The sequence below is a fragment of the Chiloscyllium punctatum genome, chromosome 33, assembly GCF_047496795.1.
Source record: "Chiloscyllium punctatum isolate Juve2018m chromosome 33, sChiPun1.3, whole genome shotgun sequence".
NCBI lineage: Eukaryota > Metazoa > Chordata > Chondrichthyes > Orectolobiformes > Hemiscylliidae > Chiloscyllium > Chiloscyllium punctatum.
The window spans coordinates 10,541,145-10,566,745 of NC_092771.1; the positions used below are offsets into that span (position 1 = coordinate 10,541,145).

Genomic DNA, 25,601 nt, shown 5'->3' on the forward strand with positions numbered 1-25,601 from the left:
AACTTCCCCTCAGCCTTATTTTCTCTAAGGATAACAGTCATAACTTGTTCAATCTCCCCTCATTACTGAAGTTCCTCATCCACAGAACCATTCTCATAAATCTTTTCTGTACTCTGTCTAATGCATCACCTCTTTACTAAATTACAATGCCCAGAGCTGGACACAGTACATGAGCCAAGGCTAAAACATTTTATGCGAGTTCAATTTAATGTTCTTGCTGTTGTATTCTGCTCCTATTAGGGATCTGGTATGCTTTATTAACTGCACTCTCAACATGTCCTGCTAGCTTCAGTGGCTTAGGCACATACATACCTGCATCTCCTGCTCTTGCATCCACTTCAGATTTGTTCACTTTATATTGTATTGCAATTCCATGTCCTTCCTTCTGAAATGAATCACTTCACTTTCTCTGCTTTGAATTGCAGCTGCCACTTGCCCAATAGCTTGTCGATGATGTTTTCAAGTTCTCCACTATTCTCCTCACAGTTTAGTTTTGCATCATTCACATTCACCATCAGCTGAAAGTAAATGATGTAGACTTGATTATTTTACTTAATTTTAGAATTTTTTTTAATTGAATGCTTTAATGGTATTGCAAAATGTAATGTAATTTCTTTAAAATTTTAAACTGTGACATACAGTTTCTTCATTTGCTTGTGGCTAATACCTAAACTGTGGACCTATTTATTTGTCTTAGTTATTTATCGAGATCAAGTGGTCACATTATTACTGTTGTGTAGCAGATGACTTGAGGGAAAACCTAATGCTGCAGACTTAAACTACTTAAGATCTTTATTGCTGTTGAAATAAAAACTTTGAAGGGTGGGGTGGGATTTTTATTTGAAACGATTCTATTTTGCAGTGACTTTTAACTTTGTTGTACTAACATTTGGTGCTTGACTCTACACCCCTCTAGCAGAATTATTACTTCAGGAAATTGTTCAAAATCTTTTCACTGATCTCTCAATGGCCAACAGGTCATCATTAACATGCATAACTAGTGCTTCTCAAATATGGAAATAGTCATAAATATGGCCCGAATGGAATAATAGATCATGAAATTTTGTTAATTCTTAAACCTCCTAATTAGAAATCCAGGAATCTGTCTTCAGGACATTTAAAGTCTAATACGGTTTCCTGAAGCATTTCTGCAAAACTACTTCTGATGGACTTGGATTATTATGGAACTGTGCTAGTTTATATTGTGGTGAATTCCACAGCAATAAAGTACCATGAAAATAAAAATGTATGGATCTCTGTACAAATGTGGTAGTTTTAAAGTTATGAATTTGTTGTTGGCCAGCATGTACCCCAAGAGCTGAGAAAGATCATATGGATCAGAATGGAGTTTTCCATTCATTGCTTGGAGGGAGGATAGATGATTTGTAAATCTACTCAACATTTCCATGTTGACAGACATGGCTGGGACGGTCAAAATTACATTGAGATGCTTGAATTAATTGTGCTGATCTGTAGGAAAGTGTGACAATGCTCTTTTTTCATAAAAATGACATCACTCATAAACTGAGGCAAAAGATTATTGATTCAAATCCAAATGCAGAGTTTGAGTGCATAATATGGATCGGTATTGTAGAGCAGTAATGAGGATGAAACCAAAACAAATTGCTGAAAAAACTCAACAGCTTTGGTGCATCTGTGGAGTGAAAGCAGACACCAATTCTGAAGAAGGGTCACTGAACCCAAAATGTTAACTCTGTTTTCTTTCCACAGATGCTGCCAGAGTTGCTGAGGTTTGCCAGGAATTAGCATTTTCATTTCCAATTTCCAGTATCTGCAGTTCTTTGTGCTTTTTCCCAGTACTGAGAAAGTGCTCTCTTGTCAGATGTACTGTATTTTGGATGAATGGTTTTCAGATGAATGATACATTTCTTTTTCTCTTATAAACTATCTCATTCATTGTCCCTATTAGTTTTAATTATCAAATACCTTTTTTATAGTCATAGTGTATAAAACACGCTGATAGAGATCATTTAGTGTCTCAAACAACAATAAATTCTAAGTTTCAAGGCGTAAAACTGACATAGTTCATCTCCTGGAAAATTAAAAAATAAAAGATGAAGATTATCACTGTTTTAAATAGACTGAATTTATGATTGCGTGATCTAAAATTCAAGCAGCTAAAAAAATGGTGTTTCTCTGAATAAGCCAAAGAAAGATTCCTGTCAATTCCTTAACTGTACCAGACTCCTCATCCATGAGGATTCCACCCCCCTCCACCCAATTGGTGTGTTATACATGATTGTAGTTCTGTACAAGTGAAAAGATGTGTTAGGGGTAGAAGTAGGCTACTCAGCTTTCAGGTTTGTTCCACTGTTCGTGACTGGTATGCACCTAAATTTGTCCTACCTTTGCTCCATATCATTTGATATCCTTACTGAATAAAAATCTGAATAAAAGTAAAATACTGTGGATGCTGGAAATCTAAATTAAAACAGTGCTGAGGAATCTTCATTGGACATGGAGTTTGAAGTCCTCGATGACTTCGCTTTCTGAATGTTGACTCTGTTTTTCTCTCAACAGATGCTGCCAAACCTGTTGAATTATCTCAACGCTTTCCATTTTTTATTTAAGTTTTGATTTGTTTGTTTCTTGTCATTTAAAATGCACTTTAAATTGTCAAACATTAGCTGCTTTTTAACCAAGTGTTGAGTGAAGCAGTTTAATGGAGTTATTTCACATTAGCTAAAAGTCAAAGCTGCCAGTTTGAACATAATGCTGTTTAATCTGTTTTAATGTGATAATCCAGTACTTTGATCTCCACCTTTGAGATATGACACTCATGTCTGAAATGAGGTATCATTACTTCATTGTTTTCCTAATGAATTCTTAGAGTTGAATTCTGATATTTTGTCCAAGCTGCATAACCTGAAAGGTGAGAACTCTGAGAAACGCCTGGAATCATGTAGCACTGGTTTGGTGTTGCAGAAGATATGGGCGCCAATCTTTGTTTTTTTTTCTCTCTCTCTCTGTCTTGCACACGCACTCTGTCTCCCTCTCTCTCATGCTCACCGTTTTCTCTATATCCCAGTTAACATTAGCTCTTTGCCATATCAACTGTTGAATGACAAATGAGTATAGTTATTGGATTTTGGATAGTGCATGGGTCTTGCAATAAAGGACAGATTTTAAAATCAGAAACTGTGCATTGGAAAATGTAACCAGGCTTATGTCCTTATTCATTGCCACACCCATCCTCCTGATTTGATGGACAGCTTGTAATTGTTGTACAGTGATAGTGGAACAGCTGGCTGACTTGTCATTTTATATCCAAGCTTTCTTACTGATGGGTGTCAGTTTCAGAGACTAGATTAGGTTTGTTTTGTTCAGTTATCACTTTAGACAGGAGCATCAGTGAGTGAATAGATTATATCAGTGATAACTTCTTGAATCTGTTCCACAGCTGCAGGTGGATAGGATGGTTGTGTTTCATCTCCCCAGCCAGATACCGTGGCAGGCACATTTAAAGTATTTGTTTCTTTTATGGTGCTGTATTGGAATGGAACACCAGAATTGGACCATTTTTAAAAAAAAAAGTTTAAATCTTTGGGTTTAACCCAGAGAAGAAGCAATCATAAAACAAAATTACTTTTAGATCTGTGTTTAGATTTTAATTTAAATCATTAAAGTGAACTAAACCATCGAAAGGCTGTATTGTGATATGTCAGTTTATGGACAATGAATATATTTTATGATTATATAAAACTATTATGCAGATTTTTACTCTTCATAATATGGAGACGATTGGACAGATGATAAAAATACAGGATCTAGTTCACAAGTTTGAAAGATCCATAATTTCAGCATTAAACAAGTGCCAGAGAACTTATCAAAGTTTCTGACAGATTAACAAAAATGTAAATAAAAATTTAAAACGATTTCTCCAGTGGCTTTCCAGATGAGTGCACTGTCCAATCTGGAACTGAGTAGTAGAGACCAGGCAGATCTTCAGTTGGATTCCAAACATTATTTACATCAGCCAAACTCTGTTGGAGGTGTGCCAAGACTCTACATTCAGGTATCAGTGCCCCAAGCTAAGGAGGGGAGAAATCAGCTAAGGTTTCCCCTTGTGCTCATAATGCACTATAGGCATCAGATAAGGATGGAATCACTATTGCTCCATGGAACAACCGTAGACTCTCAGCATTTTAGGTGCATTCCTGGAAGAATGACATTGGTTCTTCCAAATGTAAATTAGAAAAGAAGAAAACGAAAGGGAAGAACAACATTTTTCAAAATTGTAAACATTTTTAAACAGGTAGAACCTATTGAGTGTCATTTTTCTCTTCTCCTATTGCCAGTAAAGTTATGGATTAGGTTTCAGGACTCTCATTTCAGTGTTTTTATGAATCTTAAAGTTGTGGCTGGATTCTTTTTAACCAGTTAATGAATTAATTATGCAATACATTCAATACTTAGAACATGTGTTTTTTTTTCCTTTAGGTTTATTTTCATAGTGCTGAGTATTAGCAGCATGATAGATGAATAATAAAATAATGTATTAATGCATTTTCTTATTTTACTTAACTACTTTTTTCCATCTACTCTGCACTAAATCATTCTGCTGTAGGCTTCCTTCAGAATCCCATTTTCCATTTTGTAGTATCCTATCAAACAATCCTCATAAATGCAGTAAGTCAAACCCTGCTAGTTGGACAAAAAATATTGCTTCTCCATTTAATGCCTGCCAATTTATTTGGCAAATTTCAGAGTTCTAATTATTTTGAGTCTGTAAAAAACTGTGACCTTTTGTGTGAGGGTGAGAGAAACTATTAAACACTAAATTTATGCAATGCAATTTTGTTACTTTACGGAGTATTCTTGCAAAATCAGCACACTCGTGGCAATTGTAATGCCAGTAGATACAGCTTCCAGTGAAATGACAAATGTTTGTACGCTGGCTTAAATTTACATCTCAACATTTGCACAGCCAGGTGGTGAGGTATTGTGCACTCCAATAAGGTATATCAATCTGCAACTCTATATAAGGAATAGTTTAAAAATTGGCTGTTAGAATAGCACCGTAAAAGGTTGTGATCTTTGCTCTTCTGGCTCCCAATCCTCCATGTCAATCTTTCACTTTTCATTGCTGTGGTAAATAGTGAACAGAGTCTCAATGATTTGCACAGGGCTGAGAGTAATCAGACTCAGTGGATCAGTGTGCAAATGACACTCAATTTCGTTTGGCAGTGAAAAATATTCAGTTTTAAGTGAACCATAAATGGGTGCAGAGCATAATTAGACTAAGGAAATGTGTGTGGGAGGTGGGGTGGATGGATGGAAAATCATTGTGTACGTGAAAGAGCGAGCTGTGCCATGGTCCAAATCAATTGGGCAACCATTTTTAGATATTTATGGAACAGAAATGATGTTTGTGTGATTTGACTTATGGATCTTTCTGTAAACTGAGTGGGAAATATAATTTTAAGGGGAGGATTTTCTTAAATATAATCCCTGAAATTCATCCAAATTGGCAGCATCTATAGTATTTTACAATTATTAGTTTAAATAGGTGTGTAAAGGTAACTCAGTAGGTTTGGGTATCAGTTATGGGCAGTGTTCTAGAGCATGCATATACATCAATGTTCTCTATATGGTGGACACTGATGGGTTTTAGAGAAGTGTTGAATGAAAATGTCAAGAGGAGGCTAATGATGATCAATGTACCAGTTAAAATGGCCTACACTCGTGCCTATCTTAATGATTGTGACAACACCTTGCAGTTATATAGTGCCACTAACAGGACATTGTGCTTCGTTGGAGTGATTGTCAAAGCATGGTGGAGGAATGCTAGATCAGTGATGACAAGCTGCCTGTTGCTACATTTTACTAATTATTCATCTTTCCCTATACCTAGCGAAAGACACCTGAAGACAGGTAAAGAACATACATTAAAATACAGGAATGAGGGGCTCTTGTGATGCACTGGTAGTATCCCTACCTTTGTAGAGGGAGCTTTTTTTGGTGGCTGTGGACCCCATGGAGGCCTCGATTCAAGTTCCTCCTGCTCATGAGGTGTGTGAATATCACTGAACAGGTTGATTAAAAAATAAGTTATAATATGGAATGAGGGCCTCTTCTGGTGCATTGGTAATGTCCCCACCTGTGGACTCAGATGATCTAGGTAAAAGTCCCACCTTCTCCTGAGGTGTCCAACAAATCTCTGAACAGGTTGATTAGTAAAAACGAAATGTAGGAATGTGAATTAAAGGAGAATGGGTTTTGTCTGATTTTCCAGTATCAAATAAGACTTGATTTTATTGGGCCAGTTCTAGATTGTGAACTATTTCCCCTCCCTTGTCCAATCAACTTTTTGTTCCTTTTTTTTGTTTGCATGAATCACTTTTTCTCATTTTTGTTTTCAGGTAACAACACACCTCTATGCATATCCTTTGTTTTTGTTATCTTGATCCATCACATTTCCCTTTGTCTCCTTAAGACTTGAAACTTTTGTCAGTCAGCCTCTCCTGTCTTCCAACCTATTCACAGACTTTCCTTTGTCCTTGTCCCTCTTGCTCTATTCCTTGTTCAAATGGGTATCCCTCATTTTCCATCAGGCCATCCCATGCTACATCTCCAAGCAAAAGTAGGAAATGTAACACTCTTCCTTCTACCTCTTTGCTTCTCACTGTCCAAGGCAAGCACTCCTTCCCGATGAAGCAGCGATTTACATGTATTATTTTCAATTCAAGTTACAGTATTTGCAGCTCACAATCTGGTGTCTCTACATTAGCGAGACCAAATGCGGGTTGACTGTGCAAACATGACCCCAAGTTTCCAGTTCCTGTCATTTTAATTATTCATGTTGCTCTCACTTTGAAAACCAGTGAAACTCAACATTAGCTTCAGGGATAGTATCTCATCTTTCAGTTAGACACTTTAAAATGTTCTTCACACAACATTGACTTCAGCAGTTCGAGATTGTGAACTATTTCCCCTCCCTTGTCCAATCAACTTTTTGTTCCTTTTTTTTGTTTGCATGAATCACTTTTTCTCATTTTTGTTTTCAGGTAACAACACACCTCTATGCATATCCTTTGTTTTTGTTATCTTAATCCATCACATTTCCCTTTGTCTCCTTAAGACTTGAAACTTTTGTCAGTCAGCCTCTCCTGTCTTCCAACCTATTCACAGACTTTCCTTTGTCCTTGTCCCTCTTGCTCTATTCCTTATTCAAATTTATACACATTTCTTCCTATTTTTGATGAAGAATCATTGACTGAAGCGTTGGCCCTGGTTCTATCTCCAAACATGCTGTCCAACTTTTGAGTGTTTCTGCGTTTATTTGAGCTTCTTAAAGCCTCTGCAAAAGAGCATGGTACGAAAGACTTGTCCAGAGCTATGCACAATGCAACTTTGAGTTCCACTGAAAGTCAAAGTTTGTCTTAGCAAATGATTATTTTTGCTATCTTCCATCAGGAGCATCTATCCTGCAAGAAGTACATTACAGACATTGTAACTGAGACCTGTGTGCACCCTGAGACATCAAAGGATGCAGAAGAGAAGCAGAAAGTCAGGAAGAAGGCCAAGAAACTTCGAGCACGCATGAACTCCAGGTAATGTTAGTCATGCAATCAATTTGACTCCTTCATCCTTAAAAAAAAACTTAGCAAGCTAGTTTTCTTAATACACCAAATTATTTGTTTCGTAGATTATCTTAAAAATATACTGATGAGCCTAATTTATAGCCACTTTGTGTGATTAGAAAAGAAAACTCAAAATCGATCTGGAGCCCTTGCTTTCACCTGTTAAGAGCTTTTCTCATAATTGGCTGCCAGCGCCTAGCCAAAACTAAAGTTCCTTCCAGCAAGCATTTGTATGTTTAAGTATGTGTAAACCATGCCTATTTTTCTTCCCAGCTATTGATTTTTAAATGAAGTATCAAAGAAAATCAATAGTAATCAACAAATAGAAGGCAATTTGCAGGAGTGTCAAATCCCAGGTCCAGGGTTTAATTAATTTTGTTGGCTGTCACAACACGGGAAAAAGTTGGAAATGCTCTGAAATATAAAGTGAGTTGTCAAACCTGTAGTTTGTCATAAGGTTGGAAAGTGACATCTGCGGATCAGAGTTGTATGCAGTGTGTTGTTTTATCGTTAGCTGTCACCATCCCCCTTCTGTTGTAGATAGAGTGTCATCTGCTATAGTTATTTTTGGTTTGAGATATTACGGCAGCAAATGGCTTTGTATTCTACCCGTGGTTGACAGAAGCAGATCCTCAGAATGAAGTGGTAAATGAATTTGAGAGTGAATGGCGACACATGCACCACACTTAAAGCCTGTCAGTTTCTTTTCACGTTGACTCATTTGGAATTGTACATCACTGCCATTCTCTAGTGTTTAGGCACTGACAAATGAAACTTGGCTTTCTGAGCTGTCTTGTTAGTAGGCACGCTTACCATATTGTGTTCTATTCAATATCCTACTTGTTGTCTCATGCTGCTTTAGATTTGCTTTCTTGTCCCTATCAAATGTTTCTCTACATCATTCTGGCTGAGAAAATAAGCAGGCAGGTGATCTGCTCCCAGGCACAAATGCTGCCTTTTTCACCATTGATCCAGTTGGCAGGAGGTGAAATGAATGGTCATAAGTGATTTGATTTTTTTTCCCTCATTTTTCTGTTGTTCCAAGTCTATTTAATAGCATAGATGATCACAGAATAGTTTGACAATCATTGGAATGAAATGCATTTAATTAATCTGTTTTGCAGTATTGTGCAAAGCTTGTTTTTTTTAACAGAATAAATATTCAACATTAAAAGTCATTATAACATAACTATCAAAGATAAACAATGTGGAAATTCTAATCTAGGCATTAAGTAAATATCATGTATTGTGAATGCTGTTGTACAAGTTTCTGTACTAGATCAGTTATTCTTATTTTGTAATTGGAATTATTATAAATATTCCAGGAGGGTTATGCTGGAGCAGAAACGTTTAACTTTGCATATCGGATTTTTAGTTTATGTGCTATTTGAGACCATCTGATGAAACAAGCTTGGACTAATGTGGCAAAATCCTCATTTGGAGCTAGCATTAAATTGGCAATCATCCATAGAAGTCAGACAATAGGAAAAATGTCACATTGGTACAGTAACAATTGATTTTCTGAGTCGGGAATTGTATCACACCTTGTTAGAGTACATGAGAAAAAACATTAGGAGTAGATCACTTGGTCCTTTCAAATGTGTTCTGCGATTCACTTAAAATTTGCCTGATGTTGTCCTTCAACTGTTGTTTTCTGCGCTAACCCCAATTCCTTTAAATCCTTTAGTATTCAAAAATCTTTTAGTTTTTGTCTTAAATGTACTTGATGACTGACCATCCACTAGAGAATTCTAAAGATACATAACTGTTTGAGTAGAGAGACATTGGCCACCCAAATTGGAGAGCGTTCAATTTTTCAGCATCTTATTGAGGAAGTTTATCAAAACAGAAAATTAAATGAAAGTACATCTGTTGCATCTGACTCAGAACACATTTCGAGTAGGACTTGAGCATCTGAGTATGTGCTGCCTTATTTTGAATTAAACGCTTTCCTGAAGGTAGGGCTTTTGCCCGAAACATCGATTTTCCTTCTCTTCAGATGCTGCCTGACCTGCTGTGCTTTTCCAGCACCACTCTGATCTAAACTCTGGTTTCCAGCATCACAATTGCCTTTTATCATCCTGACCAAATGAACATAAGAGATCCAGTGGCACCAGTCAAAAATTGTGATTTTCTGACCAACATTCCTACCTCCACTAAAAGAAATCAAAGTCAGATTAACTAGTCATATGTTTATTTGCTTCTGTGTGCATTATTGTGTGTAAAATGGCTGCTAGCTTGTTTACATAACCAACAGTGACTGCATTTCCAAAAGATTTCATTGGACTGAAAGACTTTGGGACAATCTAAGATGTGAGAGGCGCTGCATAAAAGGTTTCATTTTTCTTTACTAAGTTTCAGTTTACTCTACCTCTAAACAGAGGCTTTGCCAGATAGAATCTTAACCAAAGTACTGTCTTATTGCGCAGCCAAGGAACACTAATACATTTCACATAAATCCAACTCGCAACCAGGACATATTTGAGTTTTATAGCTTCTCAATATTCCTTCATGTAGTATGTTTCCCTATTCAGACAAACATTAGAGGACTTCTAATTGTAAACCATTTTGCATTATCCACCACGCAATATTCTCTCTCTAGAGTTTTTACTGTGTGGATTTTAAAGAATTTTCTGGCAGTGTACATGAAGCATTCATTCATTGACATGTGGTCTGCCCAAAGGCAGCTCCTTGGCTCATTGTCTGGTAATGCTTCATCCTGAGCTATTTTTCTTGGCAGTTGTTTGTCAGTGGTAATTTGGCGTTGCCTTTCACTCTGAGGTACCGGGTAAGAAGGCAAGATCTAAGTCTACCTCAGCCAATGCAGGGATTAATTAGGGATTAATCTGAATCGCATACTAGCGAACTGTTTTTCCCTGCACTGTGGAGGAAAGAATTAGCTCCCTAATCAATGTCAAGTGAATCATTCTCTGTGGATAAAACAGACAACTTTCCAGGGATAGCAGTAAATCAAGAGATGGAATGGAGGAAGAAACTTTGTAAAATTATAATTAATGGTAAGGTCCTAAGAAGTGTTGCTGAACAAAGAAACATTGGAGTGAAGAAGGCATTTGGTATGCTTTTCTTTTTTGAGTATAAGAGTTGGGAAGTCATGTTGCGGTTATACAGGCCATTTTTGGAATATTGCCTGCAATTCTGGTCTCTTTCCTATCGGAAGGATGTTGTGAAACTTGAAAGGATTCAGAAAAGGTTTACAAGGATATTGCCAGCGTTGGAGGATTTGAGCTGTAGGGAGAGGCTGAATAGGCTGGAGCTGTTTTCCCTGGAGCATTGGAGGCTGAGAGATGACCTCATAGAGGTTTATAAAATCATGAAGGACATGGATAGGATAAATAGACAAAGTCTGTTCCATGGGATGGGGAAGTCCAGAACTAGAGGGCATAGTTTTAGGGCAAGAGGGGAAAGAGATAAGAGACCTGAGGGGCAACTTTTTCACGCAGAGGGTGGTGCTTGTAAGGAATGAGCTACCAGAGGAAGTGATGGAGGCTAATACAATTGCAACATTTAAAAGGCATCTGGATGGGCATATGGAAAGGATGGGTTTAGAGGGATATGGGCCACGTGCTGGCAAATGGGACTAGATTGGGTTCGGATATCTGGTCAGCGTGGACTTGTTGGACTGAAGGGTCTGTTTCCATGCTGTACATCTCTATGACCAATGAGGTCATGATACTGAACTAACTGATGAAGCTGGAGGTTGACAAGTCTCTGGATCCAGATTCACTTCACTTCATCCTAAGGTATTAAAAGTAGTGGCAAATGAGTTAATAGATGCATTGGTGTTAATTTTCCAAAATTCCCTTGATTCAGGCAAAGTTTCATTACACTAGAAAGCAGCAATACAATCTCTTTTATTCAAGGAAGAAGGGAGGCAGAAAACTGTACACCTGTTAGCTTGATATCTCTCATTGGGGGAAGTGTTAAAATCAATTATTCAGCAGGTTATCCCTGCAGACTTAGAAAAAACAGGGTAATTGGGAAGATTCAGCATTGTTTTGGGGGGAGTTAATCTTTACCCAATTTGTTAAAGCTCATTGAAGAAGGAGCATGTGTTTTGGATAAAGGGGAGCCAGTAGGTGTAATTGGATTCATGGTCCTAATATTAAAAAAACGACTCTGTACTGACAGCCAGACTTCTCCGAACACTTGGGTTCATGACAGCCCATAAGCTGACAGCTGCGCTCAGGCAACAACTCACCAGAATAAAAGACCCTATACCCATCATGTGCAAGACAAATGTAATTTAAAAGATTCTGTGAAAAGACTGCACAAAGCACTATGTAGGACAAACAGGCAGACAAGTAGCAATTCACATTCATGAACACCAACTCGCCACTAAATGCTACGACCAGCTGTCCTTAGTAGCCATACACACAAATGACAAGGACCACAAATTCGACTGGGACTACACAACGATCATCGAGCAAGCTAAACATAAGACATCCAGAGAATTTTGAGAAGCATGGCATTCATCCACGGACTCCCATCAACAAACACGTAGACCTCGACTCAATATACTGGCCACTACAAAAAAAAACCAGAACCGGCAAACGGAAGCAGCCGGAATGGAACCAAATAAATTCCAGAAGAGACATTACAGCAGCACTTCACAGGAGGCTCCAAAGCACTGACTAGGTGAAACGCCTGCAAATCAACTTCCAAGCTCGACGAACACACCCACAACTGCGACAGATGTAACTGGATTTCAGAAGGCATTTGATAAGGTGCCACATCAAAGGTAATTGGGGAAATAAAAAATCATGGCGTACAAGGTAACATTAGCATAGATAAATGTTCACTGCTAGTCAGCTAGTACATGTATAGATGGGTCTGTTTGATTGGCATGAGGTGACAAGTGGTGACAGGGGTCTCTGCTGATCCTACTGTTTGTTTTAATAGTTTATATCAATAATTTAGATGAGAGGAATGAAGGCATGGTAGCTAAATACACATACAACATCAAGATAAATAGGAAAATATGTTATGAAAAAGACAAACTGTTTGCAAAGAGATATAGAAAGATTCATTGAGTGGACCAAAATCTGACAAAAGGAGTACATTGTGGAAAAATGTCACTTTGACAGGAAGGATGTAAAAGCAGAGTATTAATCAGAGAGTGACTGCAGAAATCCAAAGTGCAGTTGGATTTAGGAGTTGTGCATGAGTTACTAAAAATTAGTATGTGCCTACAGCACCCAAGTAGGAAGGTTGATAGGATGCTATCTGTTATGAAAGGAATTAAACGTAAAAGTAGTCATTATGCTTTAAGTGTACAGGATGTTGGTGAGACCACACCAAATACAGTGTGCATTTTTGGTCTCCTTATGTAAGGAAGGATCTAAATGTGTTGAAGATGGTTCAGAGGAGGTTTATTTAATTGATACTTGGAATAAGTAGGTTGTTCTATAAGGAAAGATTGAACAGACTGGACATATTTCCATTGGTGTTTACAAGAATGAGGGGTGATTTGATTGAGACATGCATGATCCTGAATGACCTTGACAAGGTGCAAGTGCAAAATATGTTTCCTCTTGTGGGTGATTGAGTTTTGTTGAGACAGAGGCAGGTAGATTCTTATTGCGCAAAAACCTTCATTATCGGCGATGATTAGGAATGTAGAATTCAAAACACAAAGAGATCTGACCTGTTCTGGTTGAATGGTGTAGCAGACTTCAGAGGCTGAGTTGTCCACTTTGACTCTAATTTCACATGTTTGTATGGCTTGGTGAGCTGAACTGTTCATTTCAGTGACAATGCTGTGACCCAGTCTGGAATATATCTGTGCATGATGTTAGATCAAACCATGATTGGGCTTGACTGTGATGCCTACCACATTCAAATAGACTGCTAGCTGATAGTAAGATTGTACATGACAATTGGATTAGAAATGAATGGCTTCACCATGCATGCCAATGCCCATTTGCAGTAATTAGCATTCTTACAGATGAAATGTACAGATATATTTTCTCTAAGCAGCACTTTCATATCAACCAAAATATTCTTATAATGAATCCCTGTCCTGGTTCATCTTCCCCTCTTTAACCAGACATTTTATTTTTAAATAAACCACTTACAGTGTGGATGTCCCTTAAGTGAAGAGTTTCATCAGCTAGCTGCTTAATCTATTTACTAAATAGAAAAATGTTTAATAAAAGAATCTTAAATTATTGTGAAATCAAAAGTGTGTACCTAAAATGATTTGATATAAAAGAATTACATACAACCTTTCAGAGAGGATAAAACATCTGTTGCCATTCCTACATTAATATTAAAATTAGCTCAATGCAGCAGACAGAGATCAGATACGACTCATTGATGGCTTGTTTTATGTGCTTTTTGGTGTTTACATTAGTTTATGAAAAATGTAGGTCATTTTGACCCCTTGCTCCTAAAACCGGGAGACCAGCAGAAGATTTAGAGGGTCATGCCTTGACCTTCAGTCCTGCAGGAACTATCTCATGGCTCAGCAAATGAAAAAAAGCACGCCATAGATTTTTCTTATGAGATTAGGTTTGTCTTTAGAGCTGAACTTGGGCTCCTTCATTAACTGGCACCATTTGTAAATGATTGAGTGAATGAAATGCATCCACTGTGAATAAATGTTTTGAGTGCATCAGCTGTTTGCAGGGAAAAGCCTGGCTGGTACAGACTGTTTGTTTGAGTAGGAACAGGACACATAGCACCATGTATTTTTGAACTATAGTTCCCCCCCTGCCCTGCTTAAAATAATATTCTCTGGTTATGTCAAACAAGAATGAAGGCAAATAATTTTTTTAGTTTTAGTGTGAGTGTATAAAAGATATTTTCCTTATCCTCTAAACAAGAGCTTAACATATGCGCATTTTACACCTCTGATATGATAGCCAAGATTCAAAATACCATGCCCTTATCCTCTAATGAAGAGTCCTAAAATCTCTCCTCCTTTCCATTGCTTCATTCTTCCTTAGCTTATTTATCTCTTTTTGTCTCTTCACTTGTTAAGGGGCTTGATACACTTTCATTATGTAGGGAGCACTAAAATCAATATAAATTGTTAATGGTTGCTGGCAAAATCTGGCATTCTCTTAGACTTTGTGCATTGCTGCACAACTATCTCTGTAGCAGAATTCACTGATGAAAACATGGCTGCCAGGCAAAAAGCTGTTTGTGCTCTTCTGAATTTCCACAATGTACTTGTCAATCCCGTTGAGGGCAATAAGTAATGTTTGGTTGAATGTTGTGCAGGTTTACTTTCCTCACTACACAAAGTTGAAAATGTAAAACCTGGGCTTCACAAAAAGTTTAAATTTCATCTCTTTCAAATGTTTTCATCATCTTAGATGTTTGTTTCTCAGTGTATGTCTTTGTATTTCTGCTCAAGTTTGGTTTGATTTGATTGATTGATTGTCACGTGTACCTAAGTACAGTGAAAAGCTTTGTTCATGAGCTGTATAGGCAGATCATAGTAAGCAAGGGCTTACAGCTCATAGGGTGAAAAGAAAAACTTGACAGAGGCATGCAAGTTACATCGCACAGGTCGTGTGCTAGGCAAGATCAGCATTAGCGAAATCAATTTTATTTGAATTTAGAGAGTCCATTCATCAGTGTGCGTTCCAGCTTCTGGCTCTTCAGCCTGATGGAAGAGATTGAAGGAGAACATTGCCAGGGTGCGATGGATCGTTGATGATGTTGGCAGCCTTCCCGTGGCAACAGGCCATGTATATGGAGTCTATGGATAGAAGGTTGGCTTCCGTGATAGCCTGAGTTATGCACACAACCGTCTGTAGTTTCTTACAGTCCTGCGTAGACATTTGCCATTATGCACCCAGACAGTATGCTTTCAATTGTGCGTCAGTAAAAGTTGGTGATGCACTTTTGGACATGCCAAATTTCCTGAGCCACCTGAGGAGGAAGAGGCGTTGTTGTGCCTTCTTGACAGTTGCATTTACGTGGGAAGTGCAGGACAGGTTGTTGGTTATCGTCACTCCTGGGAATTTGCCGTTCTCCACCCTCTTAACCTCAGCTCTGTTGGTGTAGATGGGGGCATGTTTTCCTCCCTTCTTTCTGAGTCTATGATCAGTTCTTTAGAATAGCTGACATGAAGGGAGAGGTTGTTCTTGTTGCACCATGTCACCAACCCCCTCTCTCCTTTCTGTATTGACTCATTGTTATTTGGTATCCATCCAATCACAATGGTGTCATCAGCAAACTTGTAGATGGCATTCATTCAGAATTTAGTAAGGCAGTCGTGGGCCTGCAGGGAGTACTGGGAGAAGTCATCCTTGGGGGACTCCAATGTTGAGTTATCATGCAATTATCTGACTTCACTGATTGCAGGCTGTAAGTCAGAAAGCTGAGGATCAAGTTAGGGAAGGTGCAGCTGAGACCTAGGTGTCAGAGTTTTGAGATCAGTCTGGAGGGGATAATGGTGTTGAAGGCAGAACGTAGTCAATGAGCAGGAGTCTGAGATAGGTGACCTTGTTGTCCAGATGTTCCAGGGATGAGTGCAGGGCTAGGAAAATGGCAGAAACTGTGGACCTGTTACATCAGTAAGCAAATTGTAGAGGATTGAAGCAGGCTGGGAGATCAAAGTTGATGTGGGCCATGACCAACCTTGAAACACTATTGCTATTCGTGAGGAGAGTGTAGACATCTTTTGGATCTTTAAATTTATAACACACTATGAAGCTTCCAGTGAAATCACAAACTTGAAAATGAAGCTGAAGACCTTTGTGAATTTTGGAATAAACCCTTTCAAACTATCAACCCTTGGCTAGGAAGAAGTAACTAGTCATTCTGTTTTTCATCTGGTCCTCAATTCAGGAATGATGACCGGTAAGGGTTATGGATATCTGTATGAGTCTTCATGTGATTGATAGCAATGTTCCCTCCGGCTGTGTAGTCATGCAGCTGTTCAAGGTTTTGCACACGCCAATTAAGATGCTGATGCATTGACTTTGAGTTGTGAAGGAGTTGCCCTGCTTGGACCTCAAAGGTCTGCACAGCAGCAGGAAAGGTTACAGACTGATTTTTGACATGCACATATTTGGGCCGGATCTACTGATCAGCTAGGATTCTTGTCCAGTGAGCCCTAGTGAATGGGATATATTTGTGGATGTTAAGTGAGTTTAGGATCAAGCATTGCTGCGGTGGCCTAGCAAATTGAATTGCCTGCTACGTTACTGTGTAGATTCACACCTGTATATGAGAGGGTCGAGTGGTGTTCCACAGAATGTCAATACTCCTGAATACGTCCAGGAGAGGCAACATGGTGGCTCGGTGGTTAGCATTGCTGCCTTACAACACCTGGGACCCATATTCAATTGCAGCTTCCAGCAGCAGTCTGTATGGAGTTTGCACATTCTCACCATGTCTAGTTTCCTCCCACAGTCCAAAGATGTGCAGGTTAGGTGGATTGGCCATTCCAAATTGCTGATAATATCCAGGGATATGCAAACTAAGTGGATTAGCCATGGGAAATGCAGGGTTACAGGGATAGGGTAAGGTGGGGGGAGGGGGGGGGGGGGATCAGGTGTGATGCTTTTCATGGGGGTGGTATGGACTCAATGGGCTGAATGGCCTACTTTCACGCTGTAAGGGTTCGATAATTATCTGCGATACTGTTTTTATGTATTGCTCACCCCCAAATTTTTTTTTTTGTCAGTATTTAGTATAAACCTGTCTTTAATACTTATGAAAAAAGAACTACTTAGTTACTTGTCTCAGGGGTGGCAGGGGGGACAATAAAGAAAGTTTATGATTCACGACTGTTGAATACTAAACCAACTAAAGTGACTTGACTGGAAGTATTGTACTGTTCCTGGACAAAAGTGAACAGCATTCTCACTCTGAGTATAATTATGCCTGGATTTGACAAGTGAATCTTAAAATATGTTTTTAGAAAAAAATCTCCATCTCAGTCTTTGGGAAAAAGGGAACTTCTAATTACCGTAAATGTTGATGGCTCCTTTATCTGCTTGTGACTATCACATGAGACGTGGTGGTCGGCCATGATGACAGTGTCTGGGGCTGGTTCAGAAATAAGGTTGCTCTTTGAACTGTTCCTCTCAAACCATGTAGAACATATCAAAACTAATTTTCTAAAATATTATAAAAGGCAACTGCATGAAGCAGCGCATTAGAAGTAACAGGAATGGTGTTGTGTTTGTACTGGACCTGAGGCAAGACTGCAGGAATCCATTAAACATTGAACTACCTTTTTAACTAATAACTGTTGACTGTCTCATGTTCTATACAATGCATTTAATATGGTAAAAAATGTAACTTGAAAGTAGTGTCATAAACTTGCCTATAGAAAAGTGCAGGGAGCAGTCAGCACATCTCATTTCATGTTAATGCTCCCATTACTGGTCTCTAATCAATGTCAAGAAATGGGTTACAGCAGCTGGTTCAATTTGTTTGTATAATCTTGAAATTGTATTTCAAACATTTCCCTTAATAGAGTTGTTTCAACTTGGAACTTCTCACCACCTAAGATCACCCATCGTATTTCAGGTACAACAAATAAAGGACCTGTCAGAATGTTAGTACGCACAATGTGATTGTTAACTGCCTATAAAGCAATTGTTAAAAACATATAGTTTATTTTGTATTCAATTTGTGCTACTGGGGGAGTTATCTTACTTGCAAGCAGACCCAGATGCTGCCTTGCTGGCAGACTGAGACCTTTGCTTTTAATAGGATGGCCAAGAAACTCAGTGGGTATTCTGTCATATTATTTTTTTGTTGGGGAGGGGGCATAAATGAATGGACAAGTCATGATGAATTGAACGTTATCAGCTCTCCTTGGCAGCTTTGTGATCTCACTGACCGCTAATATTTATAACCAGAAACCATTTAGCCAGAGCTGTTTGAAGAGTAATATATTGTCTAGCAATTGCACCAAGTTTAACCCCTATCTTTATAAAACTGTCAGTGCATGAGTCTACAATATCTGATCTTGGATATAAACTGATGAAGCCTATGTGTCGAACGAAAAGAACAGGAAAGAAAATTGGGGAGAAGCCCATCATGTGTGGGTATACAATTTCTGTGCTAAAAAGTATATTTTGGTTCTTAATACTTCACTGAATTAATAATCCATCATGATGACTTGTGTTAACAAGAATAAAGTAAAAATATTGTTCCAGAGCACGTTGTTAACTTAGTAATGTTTTGTCAAGAGTCACTGTCCCAGGAAATATCATGTTGTAACAGTGTGATGGAAGCCAGGCTTGTGGTTGCAGTTCCTTGCATGTTGAGCTCCTGCTTAAGCACATACTCAAAACAGTCACCAATTGGAAACCAGGCATTTCCTCCATAAGAACAGAACACTCTTGTGATAGAAGTCTCTGCCTTTAACTTATTTAATTTGATGTAGCTAGGATTACAACAGTGTTTTTTTATATAGAACAGAGAAAACAGCTGATAGATTCCCTCGGATCTCTGGCATAATCTGTGTAGGTTGACTATGAAGTGATTTCTGGCAAACTTTGTGTGTGCAAATAATCTGGTTAAAATGAAAATATGAAAAGCAATTGCATGATTTTCTCCCATTGCTAATGTCGTGGTTGCCCAACTGCTAAAAGATAATTGTTTGAACTGCAATCGTTTATTTTTTATTCTGGAAATGTGCTATTGTTCTATTTTGTATTTAATCAAACCATTAAAGTAGGTTAGCATAAATAGAATTCAATCAGAAAAATCTAGCGTATGGTACCATAAACTATGATTAGCTTTACAAACCAATCTTACAGACCGGAAAAAATTCAATTTCATCCTTTTAATAAGTTATCCCACTTTGATAATGTGGCTTAATATCTTGTCTGTATCTTCACTTTACTCTTCACATTTTACTTCTAAATGAATCCAGAGATCAACTTTGATCTACGTACAGCAGTTTAATAGTGGAGTTTTTATAAATTGCAAGAAAACATGGTGGATATCCTGTGTGCACTCCAATGAGTAGTTTTTTGCTGTAGTTTACACCCAGACTTCACTAACCCAACCACAACACTCAGTACATTTGCTTCTGACACCTGTCATCCAGCTATTTATATAATTAAAGGTATTAAGAGAGAGCTTGGGATGTAACGCCACTTTCTAAATCAACTGCAGATCTATTGGATCTGTTTAATAGGGCTCTTCCAATAACACTGCAGATATCAATTTCTTAAAGTATTTGCTTTCTTGGGTGGTGAAAAGGAATGAAACTGCACTAAATTTCAATTCTAGCAATATCCCATAGGTAATCTAAGCACAGGTAGTGTCCCTGTGACAAGTGGAGCAACAAATTAACCAGGCAATGGGCATGAAGGAGCAGCTGGTCATTTTATGATTATGGCAAATTACTTACTATTGACAAGTTTAAAAGAATATTATTGAAATAGGGCATCTGAAGAAGACATGTGGGATGGTTCTAGGCAGGATTTTTATAAGTAATTTCTGTGGAAAGAACAATTCAGAATATTCCATTAGCTTTAACCATTGTTTTTACTTCTGCAATATTACGGTACCAGACATGTAATGGACAGACCAGAAGATCATTAAGGAAGTAATGTTGGAAAATAATACCCCCCTCCGTCCCCAATAGTTTTGAATGCTGACAGAAAGGAAAGAAAAATGTCTTTTATTGCATATTCTCGCATCTCTCAGAAATATCCCAAAACACTTCCCATGTGATGAGTAACTTGGAAGTGCCAGCATTGTTATTAGGTGAAAGTAAGCGGTTAACTCGTCTCAAAGGAAAGTCTCAAGATTTTAGGAGAACATTGATTCTTCAAATAGTGCTGCAGGATCTAAAATATCTACCAGAAATGGTATTAAATATTTTATCCTAAGGACTGCTACTACTCACGAGTATTAATCCTATAGTGTTCTGTAATGTTGAAAACCAGATAAAGGTGTACACGCACAGGCTGGTTAAGAGGGACTTTGGTAAGCAATAAAGGTAAAGCCACTATATTCCTCCTGACCATAGTCTGCACACTCATTAGATAGAGATGACTGGTGGTAGTTTAACCTGAGGGTCATCACGCCTGAGGTGGAGAAGGAGGGTCCGTTGTGCGAACTTCAGCTGGTGTGGGGAATTGAATCCATTCTGTTAACAGCATTCTGCATTGTAAACCAGCTGTCTAGTTAACTGACGTAAGAACAGAATGCCCAACACAGGAATCTAAAATAGTATGTAGCTTATTTGCACTAGCTGAACCTGTCATAGGGAGAACTCTGAAAGTAGTGTCTGTTACAGACCTTTCTCTAACATCAAAGTTTGTGACCAAAATGCAACTTTTGTGCAGTTCTGTATGCACACTCTTGCATTTGCGCAATTATTAATGTTCAGTTTATGATGCAATGCACGTGATAAATAGGACAAATTCAAAGCGTGGCTTAGGATAACTGTTGCCACTGAATATTTGTCAACGTGAACGTCCCATAATTATATGCTTTTGCTTTTCCCCTTCTCTTCCAGTTCCTAATGCCCCTTAGCCCTCCCACAAAGTCACCATCACCTGATTACTATTCCCTGTAAACCCTGAAAGGATAATCGTATGCTATTTCTTGAATCTTGACCATGGAGCTGTGCCATGGACTTCATGTTCTTATGTGTCTTTACTCTGAATTAATGAGATGAACTATATGCACTTGATGATGTGATGTGTCCCAACCTGCAGTTAAACTCAGTCTGGTGACAGGGTCATGGTCTCATAGGGTCACATGAAGGGCGTGATCCTTCTGTCGGCTTATTAAAAAGAGCTGTTAAACCTGACACTGGTCATTAGCTTTGTGACATACTGCCATGTTTTTCACTGTAATGCTCGGTTTGCCCCCGTTTCTCACCAATCAATACTGTAAAGTGTGAGTGATACGTTGAGGATATTTTCAATGAATTACAGGGTAATGATTCAATCATAGTGTTCAAGATTACGTCAAAAACAGCAGGGGAAAAGCACGAGTGGGTTGTTATCCCTCTGATACTGTATTAAATTCACTTGAGTTAGTTAATATAGTCACATTTTCTCGAGGGCTTGATGCTGAAAATCCTAATCAGTGCTGTAATGGAGTTACCATGGTATTAGCATTTTTTTAAATGACAAACCTTGGAACAGGAAAAACTTGTATATTAGTAAATTTGCATGTTAAATTGAGCTGTGCTCTGTTCTAGAAAGCATTGTGTGTTATTTTCCAGTGTGATATGAACATGGGAGAAAGGGACGAGAACAGTAAGTGGCTTTGAGAATGCTTTATTGTCATCGGAGCTGTCCTGTCCCACTGGTTAAGGTGACTGTTGAAGATCTTGTAACCTAGCCAACAGTCTCCCTCCACAAATGCTATCAGGAAAAGTGACTTTTATATTGGCTTTAGTGGTAAATTTCTGAAAATTAGATGACAGGCTGAATTACCAGATCTGGGCGCTCGCCTGAATTGGTGTATTTGGTTTTCACATCATATTGGGACAACCACAATTGTGTTCTGCTGGTCATATAGTCAGAATACCTGCCACTCCCTGGCGAAAGTGTTGCACACTCATGGCAGTCAAAAGAGGCATTATAGGATGTTCTGAATGTTTCACTTTGGAATTTTGATATCAACTACATCATAGAGTTGTGAAAGAAGTGGTTGCTGAGGTTCTCAATATATTTTAATTTTCCAACATTCCCTACGATTGCAAATGAAAAATAGTGACTGAAAGCTGAAAACTGTGGACAGCTAGCTTAACATCTTCCCCACAACAAATGTTAGCTGCTCTAAAGCACTTTTTATAGAAAGGTATTAAGAACGGTGGCTCAGTGGTTAGCACTGCTGCCTCACAGCACCAGAGACCTGGGTTCAATTCCCACCTGTCTGTGTGGAGTCTGCACATTCTCCCCGTGTCTGCGTGGGTTTCCTCTGGGTGCTCCGGTTTCCTCCCACAATCCAGAGATGTGCAGATTAGGTGAATTGGCCATGCTAAATTGCCCACAGTGTTAGGTGCGTTAGTCAGGGGTAAATATAGGGTAGGGGAATGTGTATGGGTGGGTTTCTGTTCAGAGAGGCACTGTGGACTTGTTGGGCCATAGTGCTTGTTTCCACACTGTAGGGAATTAATCTAAAATAGTTTGGGTATGCAAACTTTGACAACTATGGTAAGGTTTTTAATGGGTGTCTTTTTACTGTCTTTCTCTCTTGGGCATTATTTAAGAAAAATACTACACTGCATGTCGGTCACCTCCAATAGGTGAGTCAGATAGCTTTTTCTCATCTGTGACAGTTTTGGAAGAAAAATGTTGTGAAGTTCTATACACGTTGGATTAGCATGGGCTGTACAGAAAAATCACGTGACCTGAATCCCAAGAAACTTGTACTGCTACTTTAATTAGTCAGTAATTTCCAACTCTACTGTACATGCAGACATGAACTAAGCTGCACCCTTAGGTCTTCAACATTTCAATGACTCTAAAGAAGTATATGGGATTAGAAAAAAGAAACTAGTTCTTACAGGAAACTTGCTGTGCAAGTAATGAATTTTGTAGGGAATGCTATAAATTTTAGTGCAAATAATGTTTTATGAGCCTTGCTGTATTGGCTAATTCCTTGATAGTGTAATATTTTCTTCAATTGTTAATTTTTTGCTCTATTTCCACATGAGAAAAATCAAAATCCTGACATCAGTGCCATTACAAATGTACTGATAGATTGATATCTGCCATCTAGGACTCCAGTGGACTAGTGCACAAAGGAATTGCCATGAGAATTGCTAGCCAAAGCAGATATGTTCCTGGCTTGTTACACATTGACTTATTTTAATTTTAGAATGGGCTGAAAGGCTCTCATCATCTCAGTGTCATGATTTCAGGATTCCTGTGCCAGATCATTGTGATTTTAAACTTCCAGTTGCAATCACCAGATGATAATCTGGATTCCTTGAAGTGTATGTGTAAGTGGTAAGTGGTATTTTTCTTCCCATTGAATAGTTTGCTGCAGAGATTAAGACATAATGAATGGACATGTGGATAATGTATCAAAAAGCTGCTTGTGCCCATAGAACTGTTATTCTGTTTAGGAAAGTGGAGAAATCAATGGAAATGGAATGTGTGACAAATTTGAACCTTCACTTTGAGATGTACATCCTGTTAGAAAGGAAACACCTCATACATTAGGTCTAATCATGAAGATTTGTGTAGGAAGCTCAAGGCTTTTGTTTGTAATGGACTTGTGTTCTTAATGTAAACAGGCCTGGTGTAGTGATGTATTATTCTACAATTCTAAGTGTGGGCAGCTTGATGGGAACAGTATGGTGCACAATCTAGCTAATCTTCCTGGCTAACAGTCATTTGGCAAATACATACCGATGTATTCACAGGGCTCAACAACCAAGACTGCTCTTGATGTTTCTGTTTGTGTGCGTCCCTGGAAACAGCCCACAGAGCCTGTATTATGAAGTTGCTCGGGATAAACCTCGACAAAAGCCATTGCATCTTTGCAAAAGTACATTTTTGCCAGGCAATAACCATCTTCTCTAGTAAAAAACTGACCGTCACTCTTTGACATTCAATGGCATTCCCATTACTGAATGCCCCACAATCGACATCCTGGGGTTAACATTTTCCAGAAACTGGACTGGGTTAGCCATATAAATAATAGGTAGAAGAGCAGATTTGAGGCTAGGAATTCTACAATGAGTAACCAACCTTCTGATTTCCCAATGATTGTCCATCATCTATAATGCACATGCCAGTTGCCTGGATGAGTGCAGCTAACAATAACACCTTAGGGCAACTTGGGATGGATGATAAGTGCTGGGCCAGCCAGCAACACCCACATTCCATGAACAAATTAAAAAGAAAAATTCTCACAAGGCAGTGGACAGCAGCCTCTTTCAAACAAAACTCACTTCAAGGGCATGTAGAAATCTGACAGGAAAGGCTTTTTTCACTATCCCGCAGTCAAACTACATCTTGGTGCTTGTTTGTAACTTTTAATGATGCGACATTCTGCCAAATGACTTAGACAACCTTTTTGGGGAATCATGTGTCGAACTTGTCCTCTCCTTTTCCAGCAGGGCCTTGAGAATATTATATGCTGACCATTCTTTGATGGATTTGTGGTCAAAGCTATGTTTCTATTTAAACTTCTTCAAAAGGGACAAGTGGTACGGCATGGTCCAGCTACAGCAATGTGACAAGACCTTTCCCTAGTAGGACTGGGGACACGTAGAACTTCAACACATAGTGAACACTGGTGCTTGCGCATTGAAGGTCTACACATAAATGGATGCGGCTGCACACACTGGATAAGGGTATTGTTAGGCAAATTCTTATCCAAAACAGAGAGGAAGCATTGCTTCATATGCTTAGTTTTATTTTCAACATGGCTGCTCTGTCCTTCCAGTTTTTTAGTGAGTGTTCTGCCCCTTCTGAACCAAATCCCTACCTTCTTCATAAAAACTGCCCTGACAACAGGGGGGACAAAGGACCAGTCAACCCTGTTCCCACCGTATTCCAACCTGGCTAAGGCAGTACAAAATCAGACAGGGAACCTGTCGGTTTTGGCAATCTGAATTGCTGAGTTACTCACTGTTTAGTAATGTTGTTTGAGAACAGGTGGCCAAGGAATCTTTAACGTTCACCTAAATAGGCTTTGATTTAAAGTCAGAACATGACACTGCATTATAGTCCAACAGTGTCTTCACCTGATGAAGAAGCAGCACCCGAAAGCTTGTGATTTCAAATAAACTATTGGACTGTAACCTGGCGTCGTGTGATTTCTGACTTTGTCCACCAAAGTCCAACACCAGCACCTCCACATTTTGATTTAAAGTGTCACCCAAAATGCACTATTCCAGACCATTCAGCACTCTCTTGTTCTGCTCCCAGAGTTTTTTAGAATGCCAATCCTTGAACTTTCACTGAGTATGAATTACAGCAGAAACAAATTAAAGCAAAGGAAAATATGGAAAGAAAACAGGCTAGAAAAACTGGTTCCCTTTGTGTTAACTTGTACAATTTGGCTGATTAT

The 25,601-nt window shown here is 38.7% G+C and overlaps 1 protein-coding gene across 4 annotated transcripts in view; it reads left to right on the forward strand.

The window, feature by feature from the left end:
* The window catches only part of scaper (S-phase cyclin A-associated protein in the ER), a 321,703-nt gene that overhangs the window by 111,360 nt on the left and 184,742 nt on the right, over positions 1–25,601 (forward strand). For all 4 annotated transcript variants that reach the window (XM_072552951.1, XM_072552952.1, XM_072552954.1 and 1 more), the window contains one exon: positions 7,438–7,574. In XM_072552951.1, coding sequence (XP_072409052.1) covers positions 7,438–7,574 — 137 coding nt within the window. The remainder of the gene's footprint in view (positions 1–7,437; positions 7,575–25,601) is intronic.